Here is a 27994-nt window from a genome sequence, read left to right as displayed (position 1 = left end):
CAAAAAGAAAAATAAAAAACTATAAAGCTTTTAGTTGCAAAGATTAGTTACTTTCCAATAAAAAAAAAACGAAAATGAAAGCAAAGATTAGACATATTGCAAATGCTATCTTCAGCATCAACCTATATGTGAGATTTCACTAACTTATAAAGAAACAAAAACACAAATATAACAACAATATCAAGCAAGCTTTAGTCATGGTTACTGCTCACAAGAGATATAATTAGCCATCACACAGCCAAATACACATTTCAAAAATAACTTAGCGAAATGATCTTCGGTCTCTTTAATAACACAATTGATCATGAAGGCCGGCGTCATGATTGGTTTGCAGCACAATCATCAGTCTTAATACGCTTCGTAGCAGGGTCATCACTCTCAGGTCTGATCTGAGGATCTTCCTGTGCTATCAGGTGAGATGGTCCATCTTCTTCTTCATGACCAACAGATCCATCAACAACCTGTGGACCCAACAGAGAAGCATGCTTGCTTGTGATCTTCCTGCCAGCCCTGACCTTAGGGCCCCAGTGGCTCTCGGGATTTGGAAGGAACCGCGCCACCTTCTTGGCTTGTGCTTTGCTGAGTGAAGCAACCGCTCGGGCAAAATTTGCCTGTCCAACAACAAAAAAGGCAGACATAGCCATGAGTTTCTGACAAAGCCTAAACTTGGTGAGGCTACTCTGAAGTAGTTCAGCCGAAGCAAATCATGGCATACGTTCACTATCCCATGTCAATGCAGCTTTTCATATACTGTGTCTATGTCGAACTTCCGATCTCTCCATAATGGTATCGGGCAGCAATTTGTTGCGTCAAAAGTGGCAGTCAGTTTCTAGTTTTGACACAAAATCTTCATTTAACTTACATGTAGATCCATAACCTTCCAATGATTACCATTCTGGGCATTTTAGGCTTCTGGTTAACATCAAGTTTTCTCGAAATTCAATGCGAGATAGAACAGCAGACAGGAAGAAGAAAAGTGAAAGAAGTCAAGAACTGCAATGAGTTTATGGATCAGAGCATACTTGCAGTTTTGGTTCTTTGGAGAGGATCACTGAACATGATTGATCTGGTGGCTGTGCTTTCACCGGATGATTCTTGACCTACAAACAATACACCCAGACCACAATTAAGTACAAAAAAAAAAAACACTAAACACATCCAAATGTATATGCCATCCCCACAGATACATAAAAAATGAACAATATGAGCTAGCATATGATGTTGGAAACACTAAACAACGAAGAAATTACAGCACGGAGAACACTTTGGATATGCAAGGGAAAAAGAGTCCCAAGGCCTACCCAGCAGCGCATGATGTCCCATATAACCTCCACTGGGGCATCAGTTTTGAGGCCCAGTGGATTCACGTGACTGCCTGAGATGCGATACCCAGCATTGATCACTGCAGACCGGAACATGACTGCAGATGGGGAAGTACATTTAAGAGTGGCGCACAAGTTGTGGAGACTGAGAAAGAGAGGAACGTCATGCAATTCCTGCATAATATACACATTGATATTAAATGGGCACTCACTTGAAGAGAGAGAGAGAGAGAGCAATGACAGCAAGTTATAGTAGTATCAGCGTGAGATTTCTTAACAGAACCAATAATAAAGATCTGTCCAGCATTTCTAAACAGAAGCTAGCAACCTGCTTTTAATCTTTGGTAGTGGTAAGCTAATCATAAGATGAAATCATGAAAGTGCACCCTTAAGATCAAGTTAACTGCAAGGAGATGACAATGAAATATTTGCTCTGGATGGAAAAAAAGTACTGGTCTAAAAGAGCTAAAACCATATTAAGGCATAGCTGAGTTGAGTTTTCAATTTCCATCCAACTAAAGTTCTCCTGGCAAAGTTCAAAAGGATTTGATTGATGTACCACCATAAGTGCTATAAGAATTCTACGAAGTACACCCAATGCTATAAGAGTTTTACAAACAATGCATAGCAACGTTTTAGCATTCATGGATTGCAGGCTGTGCCATGCTGAGCAGGTTCCTGCCATGCCATGCCAAGGGAGTGCTGCCACATGCTACGTGTTGGCGCATGCACATGCCATTGCAAATATTGTGCCAGCCAATGAGGCACCAGCACCTCAATCCTAGTCATCAACATAGTTTAAAGGCATGGAATTCATCACCAATAAGAATTGTGAAGTTCATACCTCTGATATTGTTGTTAGCACTGAAGAAATCTTATGATACGCAGGATATCTGTCCTTCATTGCTTTCACATTTGCCAAGATAGAAAGTACCCATTCCTGATCATGCATAGGAGCAGACCATATTGGTCCACCCATGTTAAATTTCTTCCCGCAGTCACTGCACGCTTGGGGAACCACGGGACCGAAACCCGGTGCAGATTTCACACTGTTATTCTTGGAAAACCACAAAAAGGAAAAGGAAACAAAAGCTCTCAGTAGATAAAAATTTGACATCCAATTCTTATGGTTAAAATGTCATCTCAAGAGAAGCTGAGATGTTATAAACCACAAGCATACCTTAGTGGTGGTCCTTCCAAGACTTTGGAGATGAAAAGAATCACAACCAACACACTGATATACATAGGAGAGTTTAAGAGGAGTGTCCTTTATTGCACTTGCAGATCTGCATATTAGTTCACAAGCATATTACGTTACCTGATTTTATAGAATACATTAAATACATGGTATCCTAAGCAAGTGACCATGATAAACTGCTTAAAAAGTTTAAATCAAATTCTTTACTAGAAAATGAGACTCAATGCACAATTAAGGGAAAAAGTAACACACGTGAATATCCGAACAAAAACCCGAATATAGAAATCCATCGACACAGAGAGGATGGGAACAATGTAGCGCTTGTAGCGATTTGCATGGCTCTGCATCAGAAGGGAACACGAGAAAGTAAGCAAATCTTAATTAAGTACCAATCGAATTGACCAAAGGAAATCTGAAGATGGATACTGAAGTACCTCAATGCAGGCAAGGAGGATCCTCAATGCCATTTCATGGCAATATTTTGCTTTCACAGGGTAGCAACCATATCTGATGTTCATATATAACAATTAGTATGCACACTAAACAATGGAGAACTTTTGTTTGTACGTGTTAAAAACCTCACTTGGAATAGCAGACCTCCCCATTGCCCCCACAGAGCACTGCCATATCAGTAGCTGTGCACATTAAGATGCCTCCATCAGCAACTGCTTGTACTGCAGAATCCAAGAACACAGAAGGTGATCCATAAGGATCAAGATCAACCTGAAAGAACAGCCAGAAGAAAACTTTCAAATTAAGGCATGCCAAAAAACACTCTAGTATTTAGTACGCAGACAATACTGATCTCTTGTGAAGAGATAGATTGGAGGGAAAAAAAGCTACACTATCAACATCCAAAACATCTAAAATCTGGAATTGTAATGTCATATATAAGTCATATTTCCACCTTGTTAGGATACCTAGGGGGGAGAGAACGAAAGGGACAAGAGGAGGAGAAAGAAAGAACTTTGGACACAAGAGAAAAGAAGAGAAAGAGAGTTTTTTTCTCTTCTCTCCAAATCTCCCCAATTCCGGGAAGAAATAAAAAGCAGAATAGGGATTTTCTCTTCGCTTCTCTCCAACCCCAATGAGGGATTTTCTGATTCTTTCCTCACTTTCTCTTCTATCAAAATCTTTGAACCCAAAAGAGTGTTGACTTCAGATTTTTTTTTAAAAATGAACCTGTTGGACAAGATTTTATTCAATTTATCTGAAGAAATCCTTCATGTTTGTGCATTCTTTTGTTTTTTTTATTTTTTGGTCATATTGGTAAATCATTTATAAGAGGAAGGACTACTGTAGTGTAACACTGCATCAGTTGTGTTTGTTAAAAAAATGCTGAGAGAAGCCTAAGCAATACTGGCTTTTGCAAGCAAGCCTAATCCCTTGTCTATGGCTGGCTACATAGAACAAAGCATTTATGATTAGCTCCAAATCTGAATCCTCTGGAAGATGGTGCCAGATTCCTGGGCATGCTAGCACCATCTTCCTGGGCATGCTAAGTTACATGTAATACAGACACTGCCATTACGCTGGGAAGACTAATTGATCGTAGAGAAATCTACCTATTTGATTATGCAATTAGAACAGCACATGGTAAGCATATCTTAACCAAATAAGAACTGTTGCTGGTGGTCCAAACCGAGAACGATTGACACGACGGTGTGAACGGGGTTCCGCCTGAGTTGTCTTGGTTGGTGCTGGTTGCGCTCCACCTTCCGCCAAGGAACCTGCAAACAAGCCTTGCACCACCACCAGGGTGGTGATGGCCCTCCGACGGTCAAGTCAGAGGAGATTGGAGGAGGAGAGATGATAATCACAAGTGGGAGAGAGTGCTCTGGGAGGTATTGCTTACCCCCCCCTTCTCCCCCCAGCCGCATATATGCCTGGCTGGGAGGTCTCTCAGGGGGGTTTGTCGTCGTGGGGCACGATAGAATGGCCACTGACATGGCCGTTACGGGGCGTCGTGGAGCAGCGCCGGGTACGGTCATGGCAGGGCGTAGTGGAGCTCCGCTTTGTACGGTCGATACAGGAGATCGTGGGCAGCATCGGGTACAGCCGTTGCAGGGAGTAGTGGAGCAGGAGGCCGCGGCGTGCCTCTGGAGAATAGCCTGTCGTTATCAAAAGATCTCCGACTCGGGGTCGGAATGCTGGATCATAGGGCAGCCGACCCGGGGTCGGGCTGCGAAGCCGGGGAGGTCCGACTCGGGGTCGGAGTGCTGGATCATAGGGCAGCCGACCCGGGGTCGGGCTGCGGAGCCGAGGAGGTCCGACTCGGGGTCGGAGTGCTGGATCATAGGGCAGCCGACCCGGGGTCGGGCTGCGGAGCCGAGGAGGTCCGACTCGGGGTCGGAGTGACAGTAGCTTTCCTGGATACGCGTGCCGATCACGTGGGGCATGGCGGCTCAATTCCCCCATAACAGTAGCCCCCCACTTCCGAGCCTGGAACCAGAAGGGGAACAGGTGAAGGGAGTGATGTTTCGAGATTGCCGCCATCCTTCGGAGAGGCGCGCGCGCTTCAAGCTTCCCGCCTTCTTTATGGCGTATGGCGGTTGCTGCTGACCTGGCAACCTGAGGATTTCGGCGGACATCCTTCCTTAATGGTGTCGATTCGCCTTTGGGGTGCGAGCGACCCTTCGGCGGCCAGGCGTCTTCTGGCGTCATCGAGGTGTCACTTGCCCTTTCGCCTATTTAATCGGGGGCCCTCCCCCGTCCGTCTTCTTCTTTACGGACATTTTCGAGTTTCTCCTTTGCGCTACCATTGTTGCCGCCGAAACGTTCGCTTGCTTTTCCTTTGACGCTCTCGGAGCCGTTCTTCCTCCTCTTCAAGTGAGTTTCCCACTCTTCTACTTTGAGCTCTTCATACTTTTTCTTTTTGTACTAGTGCACCCCAGTCGTTCCGGCCTTTCCCTCCTTCTTGACCCCGTCCTGACCGTAGATTGGCCATTAGGGATGGGCGAAGTGGGAGCAGATAGCATCAAGTCAAAACTGGTCGCCGAGGACTTAGACGGATTTGTGGCTCGGTACCACCTTCCCGAGGCCTGCAATGTCACGCTCCCAGGGCCTGAGGAGAGGATGTCTCATCCTCCCCGAGGGAAGATCGCCATCAATGAGGGCATCCTCCAAGCCGGGTTCCGCTTTCCCCCTTCAGACCTAGTCTTACAGGTGCTCCGGGGTTTAGGAATGGCACCGACGCAACTGGTGCCGAACTCGTGGCGTGCTCTGACGGTCTTCCAGGTTCTCTGTCGCTTGCATGCGATTCCCGCCACCTTGAACGTTTTCTGGGAGCTCTACGGCCTGAGCGGCCACCCCCAGGACAAAGGGTGGTGGTGCTTCGCAGCGCGGCGAGGGTGCAGCCTTGTCAAGGAGGGTCCTACCTCCATTCACCACTGGAAGGAGCGCTTCTTTTTCGTTGATGCAGACCCCTCCTGGGAAATCAGGGCAATCTGGGGGACGCCGGTGAAGTCCCCAATTGGCCTGTCGAAGTTGTCGAGGGAGGAATCCGAGGGCGTCGCCGCCTTGAAGGGGTTGGTCGCCGAGGGCCAGCTTCCCCCGGTGGGCCGCCTCATTTCTGAGGATACCTTGGTGAACGTCGGTTTGAGCTCAGTCCCCACCGACCGTGAGTCCGCCATCGTTTCTTTAGCTCTTTTCTTCTCTTTCGTTCCTTTTTCCTTTCGGTTTCTCAGTCCCTGACCATCCCGTCCTTCTTGCAGAGGTCGACGACGTCATGCGGTCGGTGAAGTCGAAGGCTGTTGGTAGGGCGTCCCTGCTGGAAGCAGTCCGGAGGAGGAAACGAGCTCTTCCGAGCGGGGCCCCACCGGCGAAGAAGTCCCGTAAGGAGATACCTCCGATGCCGACCGACGAGTCCGGGCCCACCGGTCAGGGAGATGTCGTGGGCACCGACCGGCAGCTGACGCTGTACCAGCCCTCCGGTGGTAAGGTTGCCGCTACTCCGGAGGTGCCACCTGAGCCTGCTCAAGACGGACGGGTCGGACGTGATCGGTCCCCGACCCGGCCTTCGACTCGGTCGGCTCCTGATGACTCGAGGAGGGACGCGCCGAGGCCCCGGCCGAGCGGGACCCTATCAATTCCTGGGGCGACCCCCGCCCCGAGCGCGATCAGTCGGACTCTTCCCCAGGCGATGGATAAGGGTAAGGCTGCAGAACCACCATCCGGCTCCGGGGAGAAATCGAGGTCTGCCTTCACTACCGATGGCGCCCGAAATCTCATCGAAACAGTGTTGCTGGAGAAGGACCGTCGGCGGGTCCGGGAGTTGGATGTCTCTGACGTTGGGGCCGCCAGCTGCGTCTGTCTCATGTCGGTGAGTGTTCTTCTGGCCGTCTTTCACCATTTATTGGCTCTGTTGTTCTCCGCCTGACTCCCTTATTTTTCCTATTTCTTAGCTCGCCCAGTACATGATCCGTCTGGAGGAGTGCTACAAGGAACAGGCGGGGCTTTTGGCGAAGGCCGAGGACCGGCTGAAAGCAATGGAAGAGGGAGGCCGGGCTGCGGCAGGCAGGACGACCGGGGACCTCGAGGCGAGGCTCCGGGAGGCCGAAGAGCGGGCACTCGGCTTCGCCGCCCTGGAGGAGCAACTGTCAGAGGCTCGGGAGCAACTCAAAGCTGCCTCGGGCCTCGAAAGCAGGGTCAAGAAGGCGGAGGAACGGGCTGAAAAGCAGTCCCGGAAGATCGCGGACTATCGAGAAGGCCCAGCGGTCTGCCGACAACGCCTGCGACCGAATCCGCTCTTTTGAAGCCAAACTAGGCGAACTGGAGTCAGCCCTGGAGAAGTCATGCACGGACGTCCAAGAGCTCCGTTCGCGCCTGAAGGAAGCCGAGGCCGCTCGGGTTGCTACCGAGGCGAAGCATAAAGAGGCTCAGGCTGATCTGCTGAGGGTCTCCTCTGAGGCCGAAGGCCGGATTGTGGCGAAGGTCTTGGAGGCCAAGGCTCAGATTATGGAGCGAGCTGAGGCGGAGCTGGCCGAGAAGAGGGCGGAAATCGGGCGTCAGGCGGTAGAGGCTTATCGCCAGTCCGCCGAGTTCGCCCATGATATGTCGGAGGCAGTGCGGACCTATCGCCAGTCTGACGAGTTTGTCCATGACGCGTCGGACGCGGGGGCCGAAGCCTTCACCTTGGGCTTCGAGGAGGGCCTGGCAAGGGTGTCGGCTAAGTATCCCGAAGTTGACCTGAGCGAGATCTCCCTCCTGGACTCCTCTCCGGCGCCATCGCCTGCTGGTTCTCCTGCTGCTTCCCTACCTCCCGCGGACGAGCCCGGCGTTCCCGACTCGGGAGTTCCTCCAAGCTGACCTCTTGTACCTTCCATTGTCTTTTTTATTTTTGTATGTCGGCGTTTTGCCCAATTGTATGGGCCTCGGCCCTGAAAATTAATGCACGTTGAATATTTCTTCATCTCGCCCTCGTCTTCTTTTTTTTTTTTAGCTCTTGGTTGCTTCTTGCTGACTTTTGATTCCCGAAGTTCTTCCGGCACTAGGCCAGGCATCCGAGGGTTAAACCTCAGGAAACTCTTCCGGCGCTAAGCCAGGCATCCGAGGGTTAGGCCTCAGGAAATTCTTCCGGCGCTAAGCCAGGCATCCGAGGGTTAGGCCTCAGGAAATTCTTCCGGCGCTAAGCCAGGCATCCGAGGGTTAGGCCTCAGGAAATTCTTCCGGCGCTAAGCCAGGCATCCGAGGGTTAGGCCTCAGGAAACTCTTCCGGCGCTGAGCCAGGCATCCGAGGGTTAGGCCTCAGGAAACTCTTCCGGCGCTGAGCCAGGCATCCGAGGGTTAGGCCTCAGGAAACTCTTCCGGCGCTGAGCCAGGCATCCGAGGGTTAGGCCTCAGGAAACTCTTCCGGCGCTGAGCCAGGCATCCGAGGGTTAGGCCTCAGGAAACTCTTCCGGCGCTAGGCCAGGCATCCGAGGGTTAGGCCTCAGGAAACTCTTCCGGCGCTAAGCCAGGCATCCGAGGGTTAGGCCTCAGGAAACTCTTCCGGCGCTGAGCCAGGCATCCGAGGGTTAGGCCTCAGGAAATTCTTCCGGCGCTAAGCCAGGCATCCGAGGGTTAGGCCTCAGGCAACTCTTCCGGCGCTAGGCCAGGCATCCGAGGGTTAGTCCTCAGGGAATTCTTCCGGCGCTAGGCCAGGCATCCGAGGGTTAGTCCTCAGGGAATTCTTCCGGCGCTAAGCCAGGCATCCGAGGGTTAGGCCTCAGGAAATTCTTCCGCTCGCTGGTCGACCAAGGCTGGCGCAAGCCGAAGCGACCGGTCGGGGCTTCCGGCTAGTCTGCTCCCGGGATGATCATCGGGTTAGCCAGGCATCCGAGGCCCGAGCCTCGGGAGATTCCACTCGTTGGTCGGCCAAGGCTGGCGCAAGCCGAGGCGACCGGTCGGGGCTTCCGGCTAGTCTGCTCCCGGGATGATCATCGGGTTAGCCAGGCATCCGAGGCCCGAGCCTCGGGAGATTCCACTCGTTGGTCGGCCAAGGCTGGCGCAAGCCGAGGCGACCGGTCGGGGCTTCCGGCTAGTCTGCTCCCGGGATGATCATCGGGTTAGCCAGGCATCTGAGGGTTGTCAAGCCTCAGGGAAATTCCGCTCGTTGGTCGGCCAAGGCTGGCGCAAGCCGAGGCGACCGGTCGGGGCTTCCGGCTAGTCTGCTCCCGGGATGATCATCGGGTTAGCCAGGCATCTGAGGGTTGTCAAGCCTCAGGGAAATTCCGCTCGTTGGTCGGCCAAGGCTGGCGCAAGCCGAGGCGACCGGTCGGGGCTTCCGGCTAGTCTGCTCCCGGGATGATCATCGGGTTAGCCAGGCATCCGAGGGCCGAGCCTCGGAAGATTCCACTCGTTGGTCGGCCTAGGCTGGCGCAAGCCGAGGCGACCGGTCGGGGCTTCCGGCTAGTCTGCTCCCGGGATGATCATCGGGTTAGCCAGGCATCCGAGGGCCGAGCCTCGGGAGATTCCACTCGTTGGTCGGCCTAGGCTGGCGCAAGCCGAGGCGACCGGTCGGGGCTTCCGGCTAGTCTGCTCCCGGGATGATCATCGGGTTAGCCAGGCATCTGAGGGTTGTCAAGCCTCAGGAAAATTCCGCTCGTTGGTCGGCCAAGGCTGGCGCAAGCCGAAGCGACCGGTCGGGGCTTCCGGCTAGTCTGCTCCCGGGATGATCATCGGGTTAGCCAGGCATCCGAGGGCCGAGCCTCGGGAGATTCCACTCGTTGGTCGGCCTAGGCTGGCGCAAGCCGAGGCGACCGGTCGGGGCTTCCGGCTAGTCTGCTCCCGGGATGATCATCGGGTTAGCCAGGCATCTGAGGGTTGTCAAGCCTCAGGAAAATTCCGCTCGTTGGTCGGCCAAGGCTGGCGCAAGCCGAAGCGACCGGTCGGGGCTTCCGGCTAGTCTGCTCCCGGGATGATCATCGGGTTAGCCAGGCATCTGAGGGTTGTCAAGCCTCAGGGAAATTCCGCTCGTTGGTCGGCCAAGGCTGGCGCAAGCCGAGGCGACCGGTCGGGGCTTCCGGCTAGTCTGCTCCCGGGATGATCATCGGGTTAGCCAGGCATCCGAGGGCCGAGCCTCGGGAGATTCCACTCGTTGGTCGGCCTAGGCTGGCGCAAGTCGAGGCGACCGGTCGGGGCTTCCGGCTAGTCTGCTCCCGGGATGATCATCGGGTTAGCCAGGCATCCGAGGGCCGAGCCTCGGGACATTCCACTCGTTGGTCGGCCACTTGTCGCTCGCCGCCCATCGGGGTTTCTCTGTGCCCAGCCGCGACCGTGTTTCTCCTCTCCTCCAAGCGTTGCCTGGGGGGAACACGAGAAGGGTATTAAACGCTAATTAATGCGTTACCTGGGAAATCGGATCGCCAGTTGCTGCTGGTGAGGAGTGTTAGTTGAGCGGCCGCGATACGCGGGTTCTTCGAGGAGGATGCGGCCTGGGCGCGAGCGGAGACACGTGGACCTAGGGGTATACGTCACCCGGATCGTCCTGCACAAAGAATGCGATTTAAGGAGAATGACGCTTAGGAAATCGCGGGGAGATACGCCTCGGGAGCCGGAACGGCTCCGGATTCAGTGCGCCTGCATTTATTGGAGCCACCCGTATCGGAACTACCAGGGGGCCGCAGCTTGGCTATAAATACAGGTGCAGGTACGATGGAATTTGCTAAGCCGGAGCTGCAGGTTGCCATGGATCGCGGACCTCCTCCTTGGCATATGACTGAGAGACTCCTGTCGAAGGAAAGGGGAGGCGCTCCCCTTACAACTTCAGCCAACTAGCCGTTTCATCTGGGATCAACAAGGAGGGTCTCCCCGGCGGAACTCCGCTCTAGGCGTTTCATCCGGGATCACATCTCCCCTCCTTGAAGTTCAGCCTCCCGGTTGAGCTCTGCGCCGGACGCTCAATCCGGGACCGCGCCTCCATATACTCTTCCCCCTCGAATCCCTTCTCTTTCCTACCACTGGGGAAGATGGGAATATCCTTTGGAGGCGGCGTTCCCCTGGGGGCAGCGGGAGCTTCTTCTGCGGCGGCTCCTCCTCTTTTTGGTGAGGTGCTGGATGGCGCCTCCGGTTAGAAGCACCCACTTCTGGTGGGACTGCAGCCGCCCTGGGTTGAGGGTTTGGGTCCCCACCTCTTCTTTACTTTCTTTACTCCCTAATTCCCCTCTGGGAATTCCTTGTAATCACACGAGCACGCCACTGTAACCAGAAATTATTGAAATGAAAAGTATTGCACCTTTTTAAATTGTCTTTCTGGCCTTGTTGTTCTACTGGTAATACATCCGCAGGTTAGCGGAATTCCAGCCCCTTGGAATTTCTCGGCCATCTAGGGCTTCCAACTGGTAGGAGCCAGGTCGGTTTACCCAACGAACTTTATACGGGCCTTCCCAATTTGGCGCTAGCTTCCCACCTTCCGTAGGTTGAGATGCCTTAGCTCGCCTCAGCACCAGATCTCCAATTCTGAAAAGCTTCGGTCGGACTTTGGAGTTGTAATATCGGGCCACCCTCTGCTGATACATTGCCATCCGTACCTGAGCCATTTCCCTTGCCTCTTCCAAGAGATCCAAGTTCCCTCGGAGTTGCTCTGAATTGGCCTCGGGTCGGTGCGCGGCCACCCGAGGCGAGGGGAGTCCGAGCTCCACGGGGGCAACGGCTTCCGTGCCATAGGTTAGGCTGAAAGGCGTCTCTCCAGTAGGAGTCCGTTGTGTGGTCCGATACGCCCAAAGGACATTCTCGAGTTCCTCGACCCAAGCTTGCCCCGTCCGGCCGATCCGCGCTTTGATACCTTGGAGGATTGTCCGATTTGTGACCTCGGCCTCGCCGTTGGTTTGGGGATGCGACACGGATGTGAACCGATGCTCGATCCCAAATTCCTCGCAGAAGTCCCGGAAGTGCTTGTTATCAAACTGTCGACCGTTATCCGAGATGAGGACCCGAGGTACTCCAAATCGGACAATGATGTTCTTCTTCACGAACTTCCGGACTTGTGCCTCCGTGATGGTGGCCAGTGGCTCTGCCTCCACCCACTTGGTGAAGTAGTCGATGGCGACAATCAAAAATTTCCGCTGGGCCGAAGCGACGGGGAATGGTCCGAGGATATCCATTCCCCATTGTGCGAAGGGCCAGGGCGCGGTGATTGGCGCCAAGGGGACAGAGGGGACTCTCTGGACGTTGGCGTGGCGCTGGCAGGCGTCGCATTTCCGCACGTGGTCCTTCGAGTCCTCCATCAAGGTCGGCCAATAGTAGCCTTGCCTCATGATCTTATGCGCCAAGGACCTAGCCCCCAAGTGCGATCCGCAGATGCCTTCGTGGACTTCGCCGAGGGCGTAGGCCGCTTCCGCGGGGCGGAGGCACCTTAAGAGGGGGGCGGTAAACGAGGTCCGATACAGCCTCCCTTCATAAAGTACGTAGTGGGCGGACTTCTTTACAAGCCGCCGGGCCTGATCTTCGTCTTCAGGGAGGATTCCTTCGGCGAGGTAGGCGACGAGCGGGTCCATCCAAGACGGCTCCGGATCAATTGCCATCACCGCTCCAGCCCCGTCAATGCTCGGGGCATCCAGGGTCTCCAGGTAGATTGCCCTCGACAAGTTGTGCGCGTCTGCGTCCACTAGGCGGGACAACCTGTCGGCCCTGGCATTTTCGCTCCTCGGGACCTGCTGAATGTCAACACTGCCGAGGTCGGGAATGAGTGTTTGCACCTTCCGGACGTAGCTCTGCATGGTCGGGCTCCGCGCCTCGAACTCCCCTCGAACCTGCCCGACCACCAGCTGGGAGTCGGTGAAGACTTTCAGACGCCGGATGCCGAGCTCCTTGGCGAGTTTGAGTCCCGCGACTAGGGCCTCGTACTCCGCCTCATTGTTGGTCACTGGAAATCCGAACCTCAAGGCATACTCGGCTATCACTCCATCGGGATTGGTGAGGACCAGCCCAGCCCCTCCACCTTCAGGGTTCGACGACCCGTCAATGTGGAGCGTCCAGATCGGGAGATCGAGGCTGGGTGTCTCCGGCGGCTTAGGTTCCGCCTCCTGCACAGTGCACTCAGCGAGAAAGTCCGCGAGTACCTGGGCCTTGATGGCTGGTCGGGGCTGGTAGCGGATGTCGAACTCACCAAGTTCTACTGCCCACTTCACCAGCCGTCCTGCATTCTCTGGATTGCTGAGAATCTGCCGCAGTGGTTGATCGGTCAAAAGGGTGACAGAATGAGCCTGGAAATAGGGGCGAAGCCTCCTGGTCGCAGTCAGCAGCGCGAAGGCGATTTTCTCAGCCTTCGTGTACCGCGTCTCGGCATCCCGGAGGACTCGGCTGATGTAGTATACAGGCTTCTGAAGTCTTGCCTCTTCCCGAACCAGTACTGCGCTGACTGCGGTTGGGGAGACCGCCAGGTAAAGGTAGAGCATCTCCCCCTCTTGCGGCTTGGACAGCAGGGGAGGAGACGCCATGTACTCCTTGAGCTGGTCGAACGCCGCATGGCATTCGGCCGTCCAGAGGAAGTCTTTTGGGCGCTTCAACACCTTGAAGAATGGTTGGCAGCGTTCGGCCGACTTTGCCACAAATCGTCCGAGCGCGGCGACCCTTCCAGCGAGCTCCTGAACCTCCTTCACTTTGGTCGGAGGGGACATATCTTGGATGGCTTTGATCTTGTCCGGGTTGGCCTCGATCCCGCGCTGGTTGACAATGAAACCGAGGAACCTCCCGGCCGAAGCACCAAAAGCGCACTTCGCTGGGTTTAGCTTCATGCGAAACTTTCGCAAGGTGGTGAAAGTCTCCTCCAGATCTGCAATGTGCTGGTCTGCATGGCGGCTTTTTACCAGCATATCGTCCACGTACACCTCCATATTCCGGCCGATCTGCTCCTTGAAGATTTTATTGACGAGGCGCTGGTAAGTGGCGCCAGCGTTCTTCAGACCGAAGGGCATTACCTTGTAACAGTACAGCCCCCGGTCTGTTATGAAGGCAGTTTTCTCCTCGTCCTGTGGAGCCATCATTATTTGGTTGTAGCCGGAGAAGGCGTCCATAAAAGACAGTAGCTGATATCCGGAAGTCGCGTCGACCAGTTGGTCTATCCGTGGAAGCGGAAAGCTATCCTTGGGGCACGCCTTGTTCAGGTCGGTGTAGTCGACGCACATCCTCCACTTCCCGCTCGCCTTCCGGACAAGTACGACGTTTGCCAGCCACTCGGGGTAGCTCACCTCTCTTATGAAACCTGCCTCCAAGAGTTTGTCTACCTCCTGGTCGACCACCCGGATCCGATCCGGGGCACAGTGTCTCTTCTTTTGCTCTACCGGTCGGTGGGTCGGGTCGACGTTGAGGGCGTGAGAAACGACCTCCGGGTCGATCCCAGGTACATCGGCCGCCGACCAGGCAAACACATCTGCATTGGCTCGGAGGAATTCCACTAACCGGAGCCGAGCTTCCAAGTCGAGATTGGCACCGACCCGGACCGTGCGGTCCGGGCGGCCTTCTTCGAGGGGAACTTCGATTACGCCCTCGGCCGGCTCCCCGTGCCGCAAGGCCACTTCGTCTCTGGCGTCAAGTGACTCGACGCTTAGGGCCTCCATGGGCTTCTTCCCTTTGAGAGTTGCTAGGAAACACTGCCGTGCGGTCGGCTGGTCACCTCGGACCTCTCCAATCCCGGCCGCTGTGGGGAACCGCATGAGCAAATGGTAGGTAGAAACCACCGCGCGAAGGGCGTTCAGTCCGGGTCGTCCGAGGATAGCGTTGTAGGCCGAGGGGACACGGACGACCAAGAACCCGAGCCGCACCGTGGCTTCTGCGGGTGCAATGCCCGCAGTCACAGGCAGCTCGATGACACCTTCGGCCGAGATAGCGTCTCCAGTGAATCCTATGAGGGGGGTGGATGTTTTGTGCAACAATTGTCGGGAAAAGCCCATCTTTTGGAAGGCCTCGTAATACAAAATATCAGCTGAGCTTCCACTATCCACAAGAACACGCCTTACATCATAGTCCGCCATAGTGAGAGAGATCACCATGGCGTCATCGTGGGGAGTCTGAACCCCCTTTACATCTTCATCACAAAAAGTGATTACATTTCCGACCCGCTGCCTCTTCGCGACGGCCACTCCTGATACTTCCGCCGAGCCCCCTGCGTTCCTCACGGGCCGAGAGCAGCCCCCAGTGATGGTGTGGATCACTCCCGCAACGGGTCGATTCTGCTCCCGAGGCTCCTGAGGGGCCGGGTCGGCTGGACGCGGGTCTGCGGGGGGACGTCGGTCATTTACATATCGACCGAGACGTCCTCGGCGAATGAGAGCCTCGATCTCGTCCCGAAGCTGGAAGCAGTCTTCGGTATCGTGGCCGTGGTCTCGGTGGTACTCACAGTACGCCCGAGAAGGCTTCCTCCCAGGGATCTTCTTCATCTGCCTCGGAACCGGGAGGTCCTCCCGCCCCTTGACCTCCATGAGGATCTGGGCCCGGGGGGCCAGGAGTGGGGTGTACCGGTTGAAGCGTCGGTGCGGAGAACGAGGGCGTGTGGCGCCGTGGTTCCTTGCTGGTGACGGGCTTCTGCGCCGGCGTTGAGGCGTCGGGCTCCTCCTCTGGGGTGCCTCTTTTCGCCTTTTCTTCCCGGGCTTTAGAGGGGCTTCGGCGGCCTCCTTGTTCCGGTGGGAGGCTGCCTCCTCGGCGTCTGCATACTGGTTTGCCCGAGACAACAGCTCCGGGAAGCTCCGCGGCAGACGTTTGTCCAGGGAGAAGGTGAGTCTGCCCTTCCGGAAGCCTCGCTTCAGGGCTGAGAGAGCCACCTCCTGGCTCAAATTCCGGACCTCCAGTGTTGCCTTGTTGAAGCGGGTGAGATAATCCCGCAGGCTCTCTCCCTCGTTCTGCCGGACATCGAAGAGGGAGTCGGAGACCAGTCTTCGCCGGCTACTGACGGCGAAATGGCTGATGAAGAGACGGGTGAACTGGTGGAAGGACTGGATGGAATTAGCCTCCAGGCCGGCGAACCACGCCCTTGCCGGGCCGCGGAGGGTCGCCGGGAAGGCCTTGCAGAGGAGAGGATCCGATGCTCCATGGAGGAGCATAAGAGTCCTGAAACTCTCCACGTGGTCCCGTGGGTCCGCCGCCCCGTCGTAGGGTTCGATCGCCGGCATTTTGAACCCCGGCGGGTTTAGGGTTCGCAGGATCCTTGAGGCAAGCGCCGGCTGGGAGGAGATTTCCAAGTCGGCGAAGGGATCTTTGGAGTGGCCCTTCAGGACCTGGAGCTGTCTGTGGAGATCGTCCACCCGCCGGTCCAGGGAGCGCGACCGGTGGGTGGGAGACAAGGAGCGGCGCGAGGGGGACCGACTGGAGTGCGGGCCCCTCGAGGACTGGGGTGTCTGAGAACGCGCCCGGGTCCGCCTCTCGTACCCCGCGCAGCTCCGATGAGAAGGTCCTGGCAGAATGGACCGCACTCGAGAATCCTCCCCGCGCCGGCGCTCCTCTCCATGGGAGAGGAAGGAGCGCGGGTTGTGAGGAAGAGGCGAGTGCTCGGGGAGCAGCGGCTCCTGAGCTCGCTGCGGCACCCGAGAGATCACACCCTGCAGATTCTGCACTGCCTCCGCGAGGGTGCGAACCTGCTGGGCTAGCTGGTCGAACTGAGCAGGTTCGACCGTCTGAATGGGAGGAGAAGCGGTGGAATGCTGCTGAGAGTGTGTTGGGGACGCAGCAGCCTCCCGGCCAGAGGCGCGAGAGGCTCCGCGACCGGAAGCATTGGAAGCTCCGCGACCACCTCGCCGTGCCATTACGATCGTTCTGAGATTCGTGCCCTCCTTCTAGCGCCAACTGTTGCTGGTGGTCCAAACCGAGAACGATTGACACGACGGTGTGAACGGGGTTCCGCCTGAGTTGTCTTGGTTGGTGCTGGTTGCGCTCCACCTTCCGCCAAGGAACCTGCAAACAAGCCTTGCACCACCACCAGGGTGGTGATGGCCCTCCGACGGTCAAGTCAGAGGAGATTGGAGGAGGAGAGATGATAATCACAAGTGGGAGAGAGTGCTCTGGGAGGTATTGCTTACCCCCCCCTTCTCCCCCCAGCCGCATATATGCCTGGCTGGGAGGTCTCTCAGGGGGGTTTGTCGTCGTGGGGCACGATAGAATGGCCACTGACATGGCCGTTACGGGGCGTCGTGGAGCAGCGCCGGGTACGGTCATGGCAGGGCGTAGTGGAGCTCCGCTTTGTACGGTCGATACAGGAGATCGTGGGCAGCATCGGGTACAGCCGTTGCAGGGAGTAGTGGAGCAGGAGGCCGCGGCGTGCCTCTGGAGAATAGCCTGTCGTTATCAAAAGATCTCCGACTCGGGGTCGGAATGCTGGATCATAGGGCAGCCGACCCGGGGTCGGGCTGCGAAGCCGGGGAGGTCCGACTCGGGGTCGGAGTGCTGGATCATAGGGCAGCCGACCCGGGGTCGGGCTGCGGAGCCGAGGAGGTCCGACTCGGGGTCGGAGTGCTGGATCATAGGGCAGCCGACCCGGGGTCGGGCTGCGGAGCCGAGGAGGTCCGACTCGGGGTCGGAGTGACAGTAGCTTTCCTGGATACGCGTGCCGATCACGTGGGGCATGGCGGCTCAATTCCCCCATAACAAGAACAATAGATAAAAAACTACAGATATTTATAACTGATCAACAATGATTGACCATGAGATGTTTGCCACAATGCACGTCTCAAGTTGATAGTTCCAGCTAAGGGACCTTCACATCCATCCCACTTTCATGAAATCCTACATTCTCACAAATATATTCGAGTATTGTTACTTGCCTACACTCCTTGAACAGCTTAACCATTCATTCACTTCCAACAAAGTTAAAAAAATCAAGCAACTAGAAAAACAATTTAAAGCATTAACACAGTGAGTTAGCTCTTGATTAAAGAGAATTAGATAAACCTTGTGTCACGAGGAAAACACAAGCTCCCAGAATGGTCTATGAAATTAAGTGAATATCACTGGCAACAAGAGCACCTAGAAGGTGATCTTCTTACGGTATCCCACATTCTTTTAGTGGGATTTAGATGTGCATGTAACCAAGAGTGATTAGTTTCAACTAATTTGTTGATTAATCTAGGTAATCTTAGCCAACCTTGAGCATTCCATGACATGTTCATGAGTTCATCACATATCTGTCATTCTCAAACTTCCTCTTTTCTTTCATTTATTGTATCCCATTGCCGAAGCCTTAGGCTTTGCATTATGCCTTATTACAACGAGGATCCTTCTTTGTACTTTCAAATTTCGGATAGGCTGTCAATGCATGACAAACATGGTCACCCTTTTGCAAGGCAAACTTTGCTCTAACCTTAAAATCAAAATAATAATCCTTTCTTCCTTCATGTTTCCAATAGCCATCACGATTACATGGGTCCAAGCATGAAATCCACTAACCCAAGACGAGATCTACCAACTACAGCCAAATATACCCGCAGGATCTGCAGAAAATTCCCGCACCCAAGGCCAACTACTGCATGCATGTTTTTCTTCAGAACCACTCAATGAATATATGAGGATCATGAGGTTCTTCACAATACAGGGGCCAGATAATAATATTGCAACAATGAAAGTTCATGAAAGTAACAGTCCCATGACCTCATTTTATTTCCTGATAAATATAGAGATTACTCAGGAAGTCCCAACCATGAGGGCATCATGCATGGCCTGCAATCATGCTAGCAAGTTCATATTCATTACAACATCTAATGAATTACGGCATGAAATCATTATCTTTACAGAAGCGCATGACTTATGAAATAAATCTGTAAATATAACACATAGATACCTTCTTTGTAACTAACTCTTGGTTTGGAGATGTGATAACTTCTGGTGAACTAAATGGCACATTCCATGTAGTGGAAGCAATCAATTTGATTTAAAGCTCTAGTCCACTTCCAAGTCAAGATCCAAATCCTCATTTGCTAGGGGTTACAAGAGGGAAAAAGCTTTTTTGAATTTAAAAGGTAACCCAACTTAAAGGCATGCTTTGACACCCATTAATCCATTCTATTCATGCAAATACATATTTCAAAGCTGATCTGACACTCATAGGTTGCTCATGTGTTTTTGCAGCTTATATCAATTCAAATATCAAAAAAATTGACATTTTTTATGATTATAAGTTTATAACATTTTGAAGCTCAAAACATGATGATATGTCTGGAGGTGGCATTTGCAAAAGCAATTATCTTATGCTTGACCTGTTAAGAGTCCATGCCAGCTTGAACCAAGAACTCATGCAACTGATAAGAAGAGCCCTGCTTTAACTGTGTCACATCACAAGCAAGCCTTATCATTCTAGTGTCTCGATTCCTTTTTGTTGTATATATTATAATCATGCATGTGTTGATCTATGTGTGTGCTTTTGATGTAAAAAAGATGTGAGATTTCCAATTAAAATCATCAAATTAGTGAAAACAAATAACCATATAGCCTATTTTACACATTTAATTCAATGGAAAGGTGAGGAGCTGAAGCTGACAAACGAAAGGTAGCCATTCAAGAAATAAAGAATGAAAATTAAATGATCATGCCCATTTAATGCCAATAACATATGATCTCATCTTGTAATTCAAGCTCATTTTCTAACTTAAATTTCTTATTCATTAAACTCAACATTGCATTTATTCTAAGAACTATCTGATCTATGGTCCTTCGCACCTATCCAATTATTTTTTTCGAAAAGAAAGCCAACTAGCTAATGTAAAACTCTATTACTCTGCATATTAGCCCATAAAATAGGTTCACAGCTCTATCTAGAAAGTGAACTTAAAGGCAAAGTATGAGCAGCAATAAATCACCGTTGCATTATGAACACGTAATTACCACATCAAATTCTTTCTGATGTATAAGCATGTAAACTCGAGCATCAGCAAGATGAGCTTCCACTTTTGAACATGCCACAGAGCCATTAAATTTTATATTTTTTTTGCAAGTTTCCACAGATGCTGCAAAAAGACAAATACTGTGGTTCAATACCCAGCCTATATACTTGTCATTAGTAAATATAGCAAAAGGTTTTGAAAAAATTATGGAGATACCTTTATCATTATCTAAAGCAACCACTTGGCCAATCCCATCTACTTCACGGGCATAGCGCAGAGATCTTAATCCAGAAGCAGCTAAAGCCTGCAAAGTCATAAGTATACGAGCTGAATAAGAAAACCTCATTCATATCCAAGACAGGTCACAGTTTTTCCATGGGATGAATCTCATTAAGGAACTCCAGATGTGATGAATATGACAATACAAAAATCCAAGAGATGAACATATATTTTTAAAAAGTGGCATATAAAATTTTCTAGTTCACCTCTAGTACTCTTGGTTCCTTGAGTTCTCCAGGCCCTTTCCAAGAAGCGATCTTCTTTGGTTCTTCTTTTTCATCAAGAGACTGATTTAGCTGCATTTCACAATATCCACTTGCCCTTACATCTTGAGTGGTGCTTGCCTCCTTCGATGCGGGTCTAGAAGGAATTCCCTCGGGCACCTTTCGTTCTGATTTTCCCTTTCTATTCGACATTGCAGCATGCTCTTCCTTGCGCTTCGCAATAAAAGTCCTTAAAACGGCAATAGACATATCTCTATTGTTAACCTGATCACAGTCAAAAGAGATGCTGTTGGTCAATCCCATGCCCAATGAGTATGCTGCTTGTACGCAGACAAGATATAAACAATTGCTAGCATAACCAGCGGGAGCAAGATGATACAAATATGGAAGAAAGATAAAAAGTTCAAAATGATCATTTCCGGTATGAAAGATTATGGGAAAGAATGAGGAAGAAAAACTGCAGGCATTGCAAATAATGAAGTGAACCGCCAACAACTTTACCCACTAAATTTGAAATACTGTGCAGGATTAAAAGAAAAGTCTAATTTCACTTAAAATAACTAAATAGATATTGGCTTAACCAGCTGCTAACATTAAGCATAAATGAAGACAAAAGTGATATTCTAGTAATAGAACAAGGACTCAATTGCTAGGTAAAATGTGCCAGCTGTCCTTCCTGATGCATGTTCATGAAAACATATCTACAGTAGAGGTGTGAGTACTTATTTTGAAGTCAGCTCCAAGCCCTATGTTGTTCATTTTATATATTATACCTGATTTTTCCATTACAACCATCTTCGAATAGGCTCAATATTGGGGACTAGGAAAAGTTTAACAGTTTTGTCTTTATTTGCTTTGATGATGAGATTCACATCACTAGACATGTTGCAATTATATTTAAGTGCAAACTAGGAGGTACAGGACTTCTGCATAGGATGAATAGCACCCAATTCCATGCAAAGAAGCGGGAAAAGAAAGAGAAGACATCTGAAATTAATTCTGTAGTCTGTTTCAGACATTAATAAAATTTTCTCTTGTTTTCAATTGTTTTCTTCTTTTGCTGAATATTAATGCATTTTATGCTGACAAGTTCCTCTCAACCCCCCACCCCCAAAAATCTATTTATGAACTTGAACTATTTCATTAGTTTTTAATAACCCTATGTTTTAATATCACCTCTTAAATCTGTTCTCATACCATCTAATGATAATGCTTTGTTCATTTCAACCCATATCAGATGAAGCCACCAACTCTTGTACCTTGATCTGTTGTCAATAAAGAGGAGTAGCTAAATTGCAACCGTCAACATGTTGATGAAAAGCTCACATGCCTAGGCCAGTAATTATATATGATTGAAAATAATTTCCAATTTGTGCCAAACCTCTAGAACTTTAAACTTCACAACACAGTGCTGCAGTTGAATTAAGATGTAATGTTCTCAAAAAATACCTTTTACAAACCGATGAAAACTGCATCCACAAATCACCTAAGAATCAAGCCATGTGCATATCAAGAAAGAAGTAACAACTTAATGAAAGGAAAGAATAAAGACGATTCAAGTGAAAAAAAGTGAGGAATATATCCGAAACTTTCAATTTTAGGTTTTTGTTTTTTTTTTTGGGGGGGGGGGGGGGGGGCGGGGGTGATCTTGGACTGTACCAACAAGAAAGTGATTAATAAAAAGGGCTCTAATTAACAAGATTAGACTGTTCTTTTAGGATTACATTTAATCTGTAGATACCAGATTCTTGCTTTTTACAACACTAACATTTATTTAACAAAAAATTCCAAACAAAATACATTGTGCATGATAGATGGTTCCTCCGAAAATCTATTTAAAGGATGCCATTTATGTTCATAATAGTACCTATAAGGCTTGGAATGGGAAAAGTTGAGGGTCCTAGAGAATTAAGGGGCAAGATATTCCCAAAGAAAAAGTTTCCAATACCATAATTTTATTTTGCAAAAGTATGAAAATATTGATGAAAAATATAAAGATAAGTAACGAGCCTGTGGACTGTGATGTCAGAGTCAGATACCATCAGAGTTCAAAGAAAAAATTTAAAAATATTTAAGACCAATTTTATGGCATGAATCAGGATATTGCATGCCAAAATAGACCCATCGACATTATATGAACATAGCAAATATAAGTATTTGGAGGTGAATGTTTGGTAGCCTAGGAAGGGTGCAAGTTACTTCAAAATGAGCATAACAAAATAACTGTTAAGTACAACAGCGATAATTTTTTTTTTTTAAAAAAAGAGGGAATAATTTTAAGATGGTCAGAAGTATGGATAAGGACCATATTGGCTAGAGATGACTCCAATAATCTCATCTTAACACTTCAAAGTTTTCTAGAACAATCACATGCCATAACATGTGGACTCCTTATTCCTTGACACCTCATTTTGTCGAGCCTAGTGGGGTCAATTCTCGGTATGGGAACATTGTATGCCAAAATTCTGTAAGCGATTAATAAAAAGGGCTCTAATTAACAAGATTAGACTGTTCTTTTAGGATTACATTTAATCTGTAGATACCAGATTCTTGCTTTTTACAACACTAACATTTATTTAACAAAAAATTCCAAACAAAATACATTGTGCATGATAGATGGTTCCTCCTAAAATCTATTTAAAGGATGCCATTTATGTTCATAATAGTACCTATAAGGCTTGGAATGGGAAAAGTTGAGGGTCCTAGAGAATTAAGGGGCAAGATATTCCCAAAGAAAAAGTTTCCAATACCATAATTTTATTTTGCAAAAGTATGAAAATATTGATGAAAAATATAAAGATAAGTAACGAGCCTGTGGACTGTGATGTCAGAGTCAGATACCATCAGAGTTCAAAGAAAAAAATTTAAAAATATTTAAGACCAATTTTATGGCATGAATCAGGATATTGCATGCCAAAATAGACCCATCGACATTATATGAACATAGCAAATATAAGTATTTGGAGGTGAATGTTGGTAGCCTAGGAAGGGTGCAAGTTACTTCAAAATGAGCATAACAAAATAACTGTTAAGTACAACAGCGATAATTTTTTTTTTTAAAAAAAGAGGGAATAATTTTAAGACGGTCAGAAGTATGGATAAGGACCATATTGGCTAGAGATGACTCCAATAATCTCATCTTAACACTTCAAAGGTTTCTAGAACAATCACATGCCATAACATGTGGACTCCTTATTCCTTGACACCTCATTTTGTCGAGCCTAGTGGGGTCAATTCTCGGTATGGGAACATTGTATGCCAAAATTCTGTAAGTGATTAATAAAAAGGGCTCTAATTAACAAGATTAGACTGTTCTTTTAGGATTACATTTAATCTGTAGATACCAGATTCTTGCTTTTTACAACACTAACATTTATTTAACAAAAAATTCCAAACAAAATACATTGTGCATGATAGATGGTTCCTCCTAAAATCTATTTAAAGGATGCCATTTATGTTCATAATAGTACCTATAAGGCTTGGAATGGGAAAAGTTGAGGGTCCTAGAGAATTAAGGGGCAAGATATTCCCAAAGAAAAAGTTTCCAATACCATAATTTTATTTTGCAAAAGTATGAAAATATTGATGAAAAATATAAAGATAAGTGACGAGCCTGTGGACTGTGATGTCAGAGTCAGATACCATCAGAGTTCAACGAAAAAATTTAAAAATATTTAAGACCAATTTTATGGCATGAATCAGGATATTGCATGCCAAAATAGACCCATCGACATTATATGAACATAGCAAATATAAGTATTTGGAGGTGAATGTTTGGTAGCCTAGGAAGGGTGCAAGTTACTTCAAAATGAGCATAACAAAATAACTGTTAAGTACAGCAGCGATAATTTTTTTTTTTAAAAAAAGAGGGAATAATTTTAAGACGGTCAGAAGTATGGATAAGGACCATATTGGCTAGAGATGACTCCAATAATCTCATCTTAACACTTCAAAGGTTTCTAGAACAATCACATGCCATAACATGTGGACTCCTTATTCCTTGACACCTCATTTTGTCGAGCCTAGTGGGGTCAATTCTCGGTATGGGAACATTGTATGCCAAAATTCTGTAAGTGATTAATAAAAAGGGCTCTAATTAACAAGATTAGACTGTTCTTTTAGGATTACATTTAATCTGTAGATACCAGATTCTTGCTTTTTACAACACTAACATTTATTTAACAAAAAATTCCAAACAAAATACATTGTGCATGATAGATGGTTCCTCCTAAAATCTATTTAAAGGATGCCATTTATGTTCATAATAGTACCTATAAGGCTTGGAATGGGAAAAGTTGAGGGTCCTAGAGAATTAAGGGGCAAGATATTCCCAAAGAAAAAGTTTCCAATACCATAATTTTATTTTGCAAAAGTATGAAAATATTGATGAAAAATATAAAGATAAGTAACGAGCCTGTGGACTGTGATGTCAGAGTCAGATACCATCAGAGTTCAAAGAAAAAATTTAAAAATATTTAAGACCAATTTTATGGCATGAATCAGGATATTGCATGCCAAAATAGACCCATCGACATTATATGAACATAGCAAATATAAGTATTTGGAGGTGAATGTTGGTAGCCTAGGAAGGGTGCAAGTTACTTCAAAATGAGCATAACAAAATAACTGTTAAGTACAACAGCGATAATTTTTTTTTAAAAAAAAGAGGGAATAATTTTAAGACGGTCAGAAGTATGGATAAGGACCATATTGGCTAGAGATGACTCCAATAATCTCATCTTAACACTTCAAAGGTTTCTAGAACAATCACATGCCATAACATGTGGACTCCTTATTCCTTGACACCTCATTTTGTCGAGCCTAGTGGGGTCAATTCTCGGTATGGGAACATTGTATGCCAAAATTCTGTAAGTGATTAATAAAAAGGGCTCTAATTAACAAGATTAGACTGTTCTTTTAGGATTACATTTAATCTGTAGATACCAGATTCTTGCTTTTTACAACACTAACATTTATTTAACAAAAAATTCCAAACAAAATACATTGTGCATGATAGATGGTTCCTCCTAAAATCTATTTAAAGGATGCCATTTATGTTCATAATAGTACCTATAAGGCTTGGAATGGGAAAAGTTGAGGGTCCTAGAGAATTAAGGGGCAAGATATTCCCAAAGAAAAAGTTTCCAATACCATAATTTTATTTTGCAAAAGTATGAAAATATTGATGAAAAATATAAAGATAAGTGACGAGCCTGTGGACTGTGATGTCAGAGTCAGATACCATCAGAGTTCAAAGAAAAAATTTAAAAATATTTAAGACCAATTTTATGGCATGAATCAGGATATTGCATGCCAAAATAGACCCATCGACATTATATGAACATAGCAAATATAAGTATTTGGAGGTGAATGTTTGGTAGCCTAGGAAGGGTGCAAGTTACTTCAAAATGAGCATAACAAAATAATTGTTAAGTACAACAGCGATAATTTTTTTTTTTAAAAAAAGAGGGAATAATTTTAAGACGGTCAGAAGTATGGATAAGGACCATATTGGCTAGAGATGACTCTAATAATCTCATCTTAACACTTCAAAGGTTTCTAGAACAATCACATGCCATAACATGTGGACTCCTTATTCCTTGACACCTCATTTTGTCGAGCCTAGTGGGGTCAATTCTCGGTATGGGAACATTGTATGCCAAAATTCTGTAAGCTATATTCACTGCTTAAGTTTTCAAGTATCTACTTAATAATTGAAGTACATAGTTTGACACATAAAAAGAGGTATACTTGACGTTATTTACATACATATCAGTATCATGAAAGTTTTATGAGCTAACAAAAAAGAGAATGTATATTATTTTGATGCATGTCATATTGTTGTCCATGTCCTCCATATCAATTGATGATGCTAATCATCATATTCAAAGTCCGCCGTACTAGAACCAGCACCTATGCCGGTAGGCCGACATAACAGACAAGGGAGGGGGAGGGAGAAGGAGAGAGAGAAAGAAAAAGAGAGAGAGAGGAAGGGAGGGAGGGAGAGGGAGAGGGTGGCGGAGAGAGAGAGAAGAGGCGGAGGGAGGGGGAGTGCAAGAAGGAAAGAGAGGGAGAGACGAAGGGAGGGGGAGGGAGAGAGGAAGGGAGAGGGAGGGTGGAGAGAGGGGAGGAACAGGAGCTTTGTAAAAGCCTTCTCTCCCCCCTCCCTCTACCTCCCTCGCTCTCTGCAACCCTCTCCCTTCCTCCCTCCCTCCCTCCCTCCCTCTTCCTCTTTTTCCTTCTCCCTCTCCCCCTCCCTCGCCGGTTTCTCAATTTGAAGGCTAACCTTTTCAGTCGACCTTCGGAATGGCTTGGTACACCCCAAACCGGATGGTTCAGAATGGTACCACCGATCTCGATCATGTTAGCCATGACAATCCAGTCAAAGTGAAGTTACCTGTAACTTTTTTTGCAGTTATTTGCGTTTAACATTTAATTCAAAAAAATGCCTATTGAACAAACTAGTTTTTCTAAATTTCCCAGCCAAATCTACTCAGAAGGCATATATACTTCATTGTCATATAAAAAGCAACACAAGGAATTCACAATAAGGTTTAAGCTTTTCAACTGCCTCCTTAACTAGAAAGAACACTAGTCCTCGGCTTTTCTTAGTCAACTAAACAAGAAGCATCCTACTTACCTGACATATCTACATTTAGAAAAAAGGTTTTTCCACAACAAAACCACCTATGTCGCGAAAATCCCATCAATCGGTAACAGGATGTGGAAGCAAAATCCAATTTTTGACGATTTCTCGAGCAAAGAAAGAGAAAAACTTCCTCCCAACTGCTCAAAGATCAACACAAAGCCGACAAAACCAACAATACGAGCAAAAAGGCGTGATCTTTAACAATAACCGCAACAGAAAACACTAAAAAATATATGCTCTCTCCTCAAAAAAAAAAAACACAAAATCGTAAAAATAACTGAATAAATCAACAAAAACAAGCAGAAAAACCAACGAGAATCGTAGACCGGCACCTGTGTCTTATTGTAGAAGACGCTGTTGCTGGAAGGGAAGAGGATCTCCGCCTCCCCTTCCTTGATGATTTTGTAGCCATTGATCTCGTCTCCCACGTCGCCCATGACGGCTAGCTCTGGGGTTTCCTCTCGACTTATTGGATTCAAATTTCGAAACTAGAGATAAAAAGAAGAATCGGGGAGGAGAACAGAGGAAAGATTCGGCTTTTACGGACTCTGCTGCAGGCTGAAGGCAGCCCTGATTACAAAATTGCGCACGCGAGGGATTCCAAAATCCCAAAACTATCGAATCTTTCGCGTCTATAAATAGCAAAACCTCAAAAGTAAAAACGCTGTCTCGCTGTCTCGCTCTCATGCAGCGGGAGGCGGCCGTTTCTCTCGCTTAAACCCTAACTCTTCAACCTCGCCCATGAACAAATGTGCGCCGGGACACGTTTTATTTGATGGGCTGGACCAGATATAGATAAAGGACTGGATTAAAATCACAGGAGGCCCAGTCAATGTCAAGAGGCATAAGGCTCAAAACATAAAAATTTAATTTACACCATACTTGATGTTATTGGCACGTATAGTCTACAACTTTGTAATGTCCCCGGGGTTGCAACTATGGTTTTATCTAGGCACTATGATCTTATTGATCTTTACTTATCTGAAGTTAATTTTTTTCATGAAAATATGTTTACTGTTATCGGCAATTTGAAACCTATTTCT

General features: G+C 48.4%; 1 protein-coding gene across 1 annotated transcript; it reads right to left on the bottom strand.

Annotated features, from left to right (window-relative positions):
• Nucleotides 1–94: 94 nt before the first annotated feature.
• Nucleotides 95–27711, bottom strand: LOC103722879 (probable tRNA (guanine(26)-N(2))-dimethyltransferase 2). Its single transcript, XM_008813585.4, has 12 exons — nucleotides 27284–27711; nucleotides 20285–20566; nucleotides 20016–20103; nucleotides 19801–19922; nucleotides 3104–3243; nucleotides 2955–3027; nucleotides 2773–2861; nucleotides 2503–2608; nucleotides 2167–2379; nucleotides 1302–1496; nucleotides 1023–1100; nucleotides 95–611 (listed from the first exon to the last, which is right to left on the bottom strand). Exons 1-12 carry the CDS (start codon nucleotides 27386–27388, stop codon nucleotides 318–320), a joined length of 1785 nt encoding a protein of 594 aa, XP_008811807.1. The 5' UTR covers nucleotides 27389–27711; the 3' UTR covers nucleotides 95–317.
• Nucleotides 27712–27994: the final 283 nt, after the last annotated feature.

The sequence above is a fragment of the Phoenix dactylifera genome, chromosome 4 (genome assembly GCF_009389715.1).
Source record: "Phoenix dactylifera cultivar Barhee BC4 chromosome 4, palm_55x_up_171113_PBpolish2nd_filt_p, whole genome shotgun sequence".
Lineage (NCBI taxonomy): Eukaryota > Viridiplantae > Streptophyta > Magnoliopsida > Arecales > Arecaceae > Phoenix > Phoenix dactylifera.
The sequence above is the reverse complement of the archived record's forward strand: the minus strand, read 5'-3'. Positions and strand labels throughout refer to the sequence as shown.

Bases quoted from the DNA above. Each gene is read 5' to 3' on its own strand.
- LOC103722879 (XM_008813585.4), bottom strand. From the start codon at position 27,388: ATGGGCGACGTGGGAGACGAGATCAATGGCTACAAAATCATCAAGGAA. The intron at 20,567-27,283 runs GTGCCGGTCTAC...GACTGTGATCAG, and splicing joins TCTTCTACAATAAGACACAG to GTTAACAATAGAGATATGTC. The intron at 20,104-20,284 runs GTGAACTAGAAA...ATGACTTTGCAG, and splicing joins AGGAACCAAGAGTACTAGAG to GCTTTAGCTGCTTCTGGATT.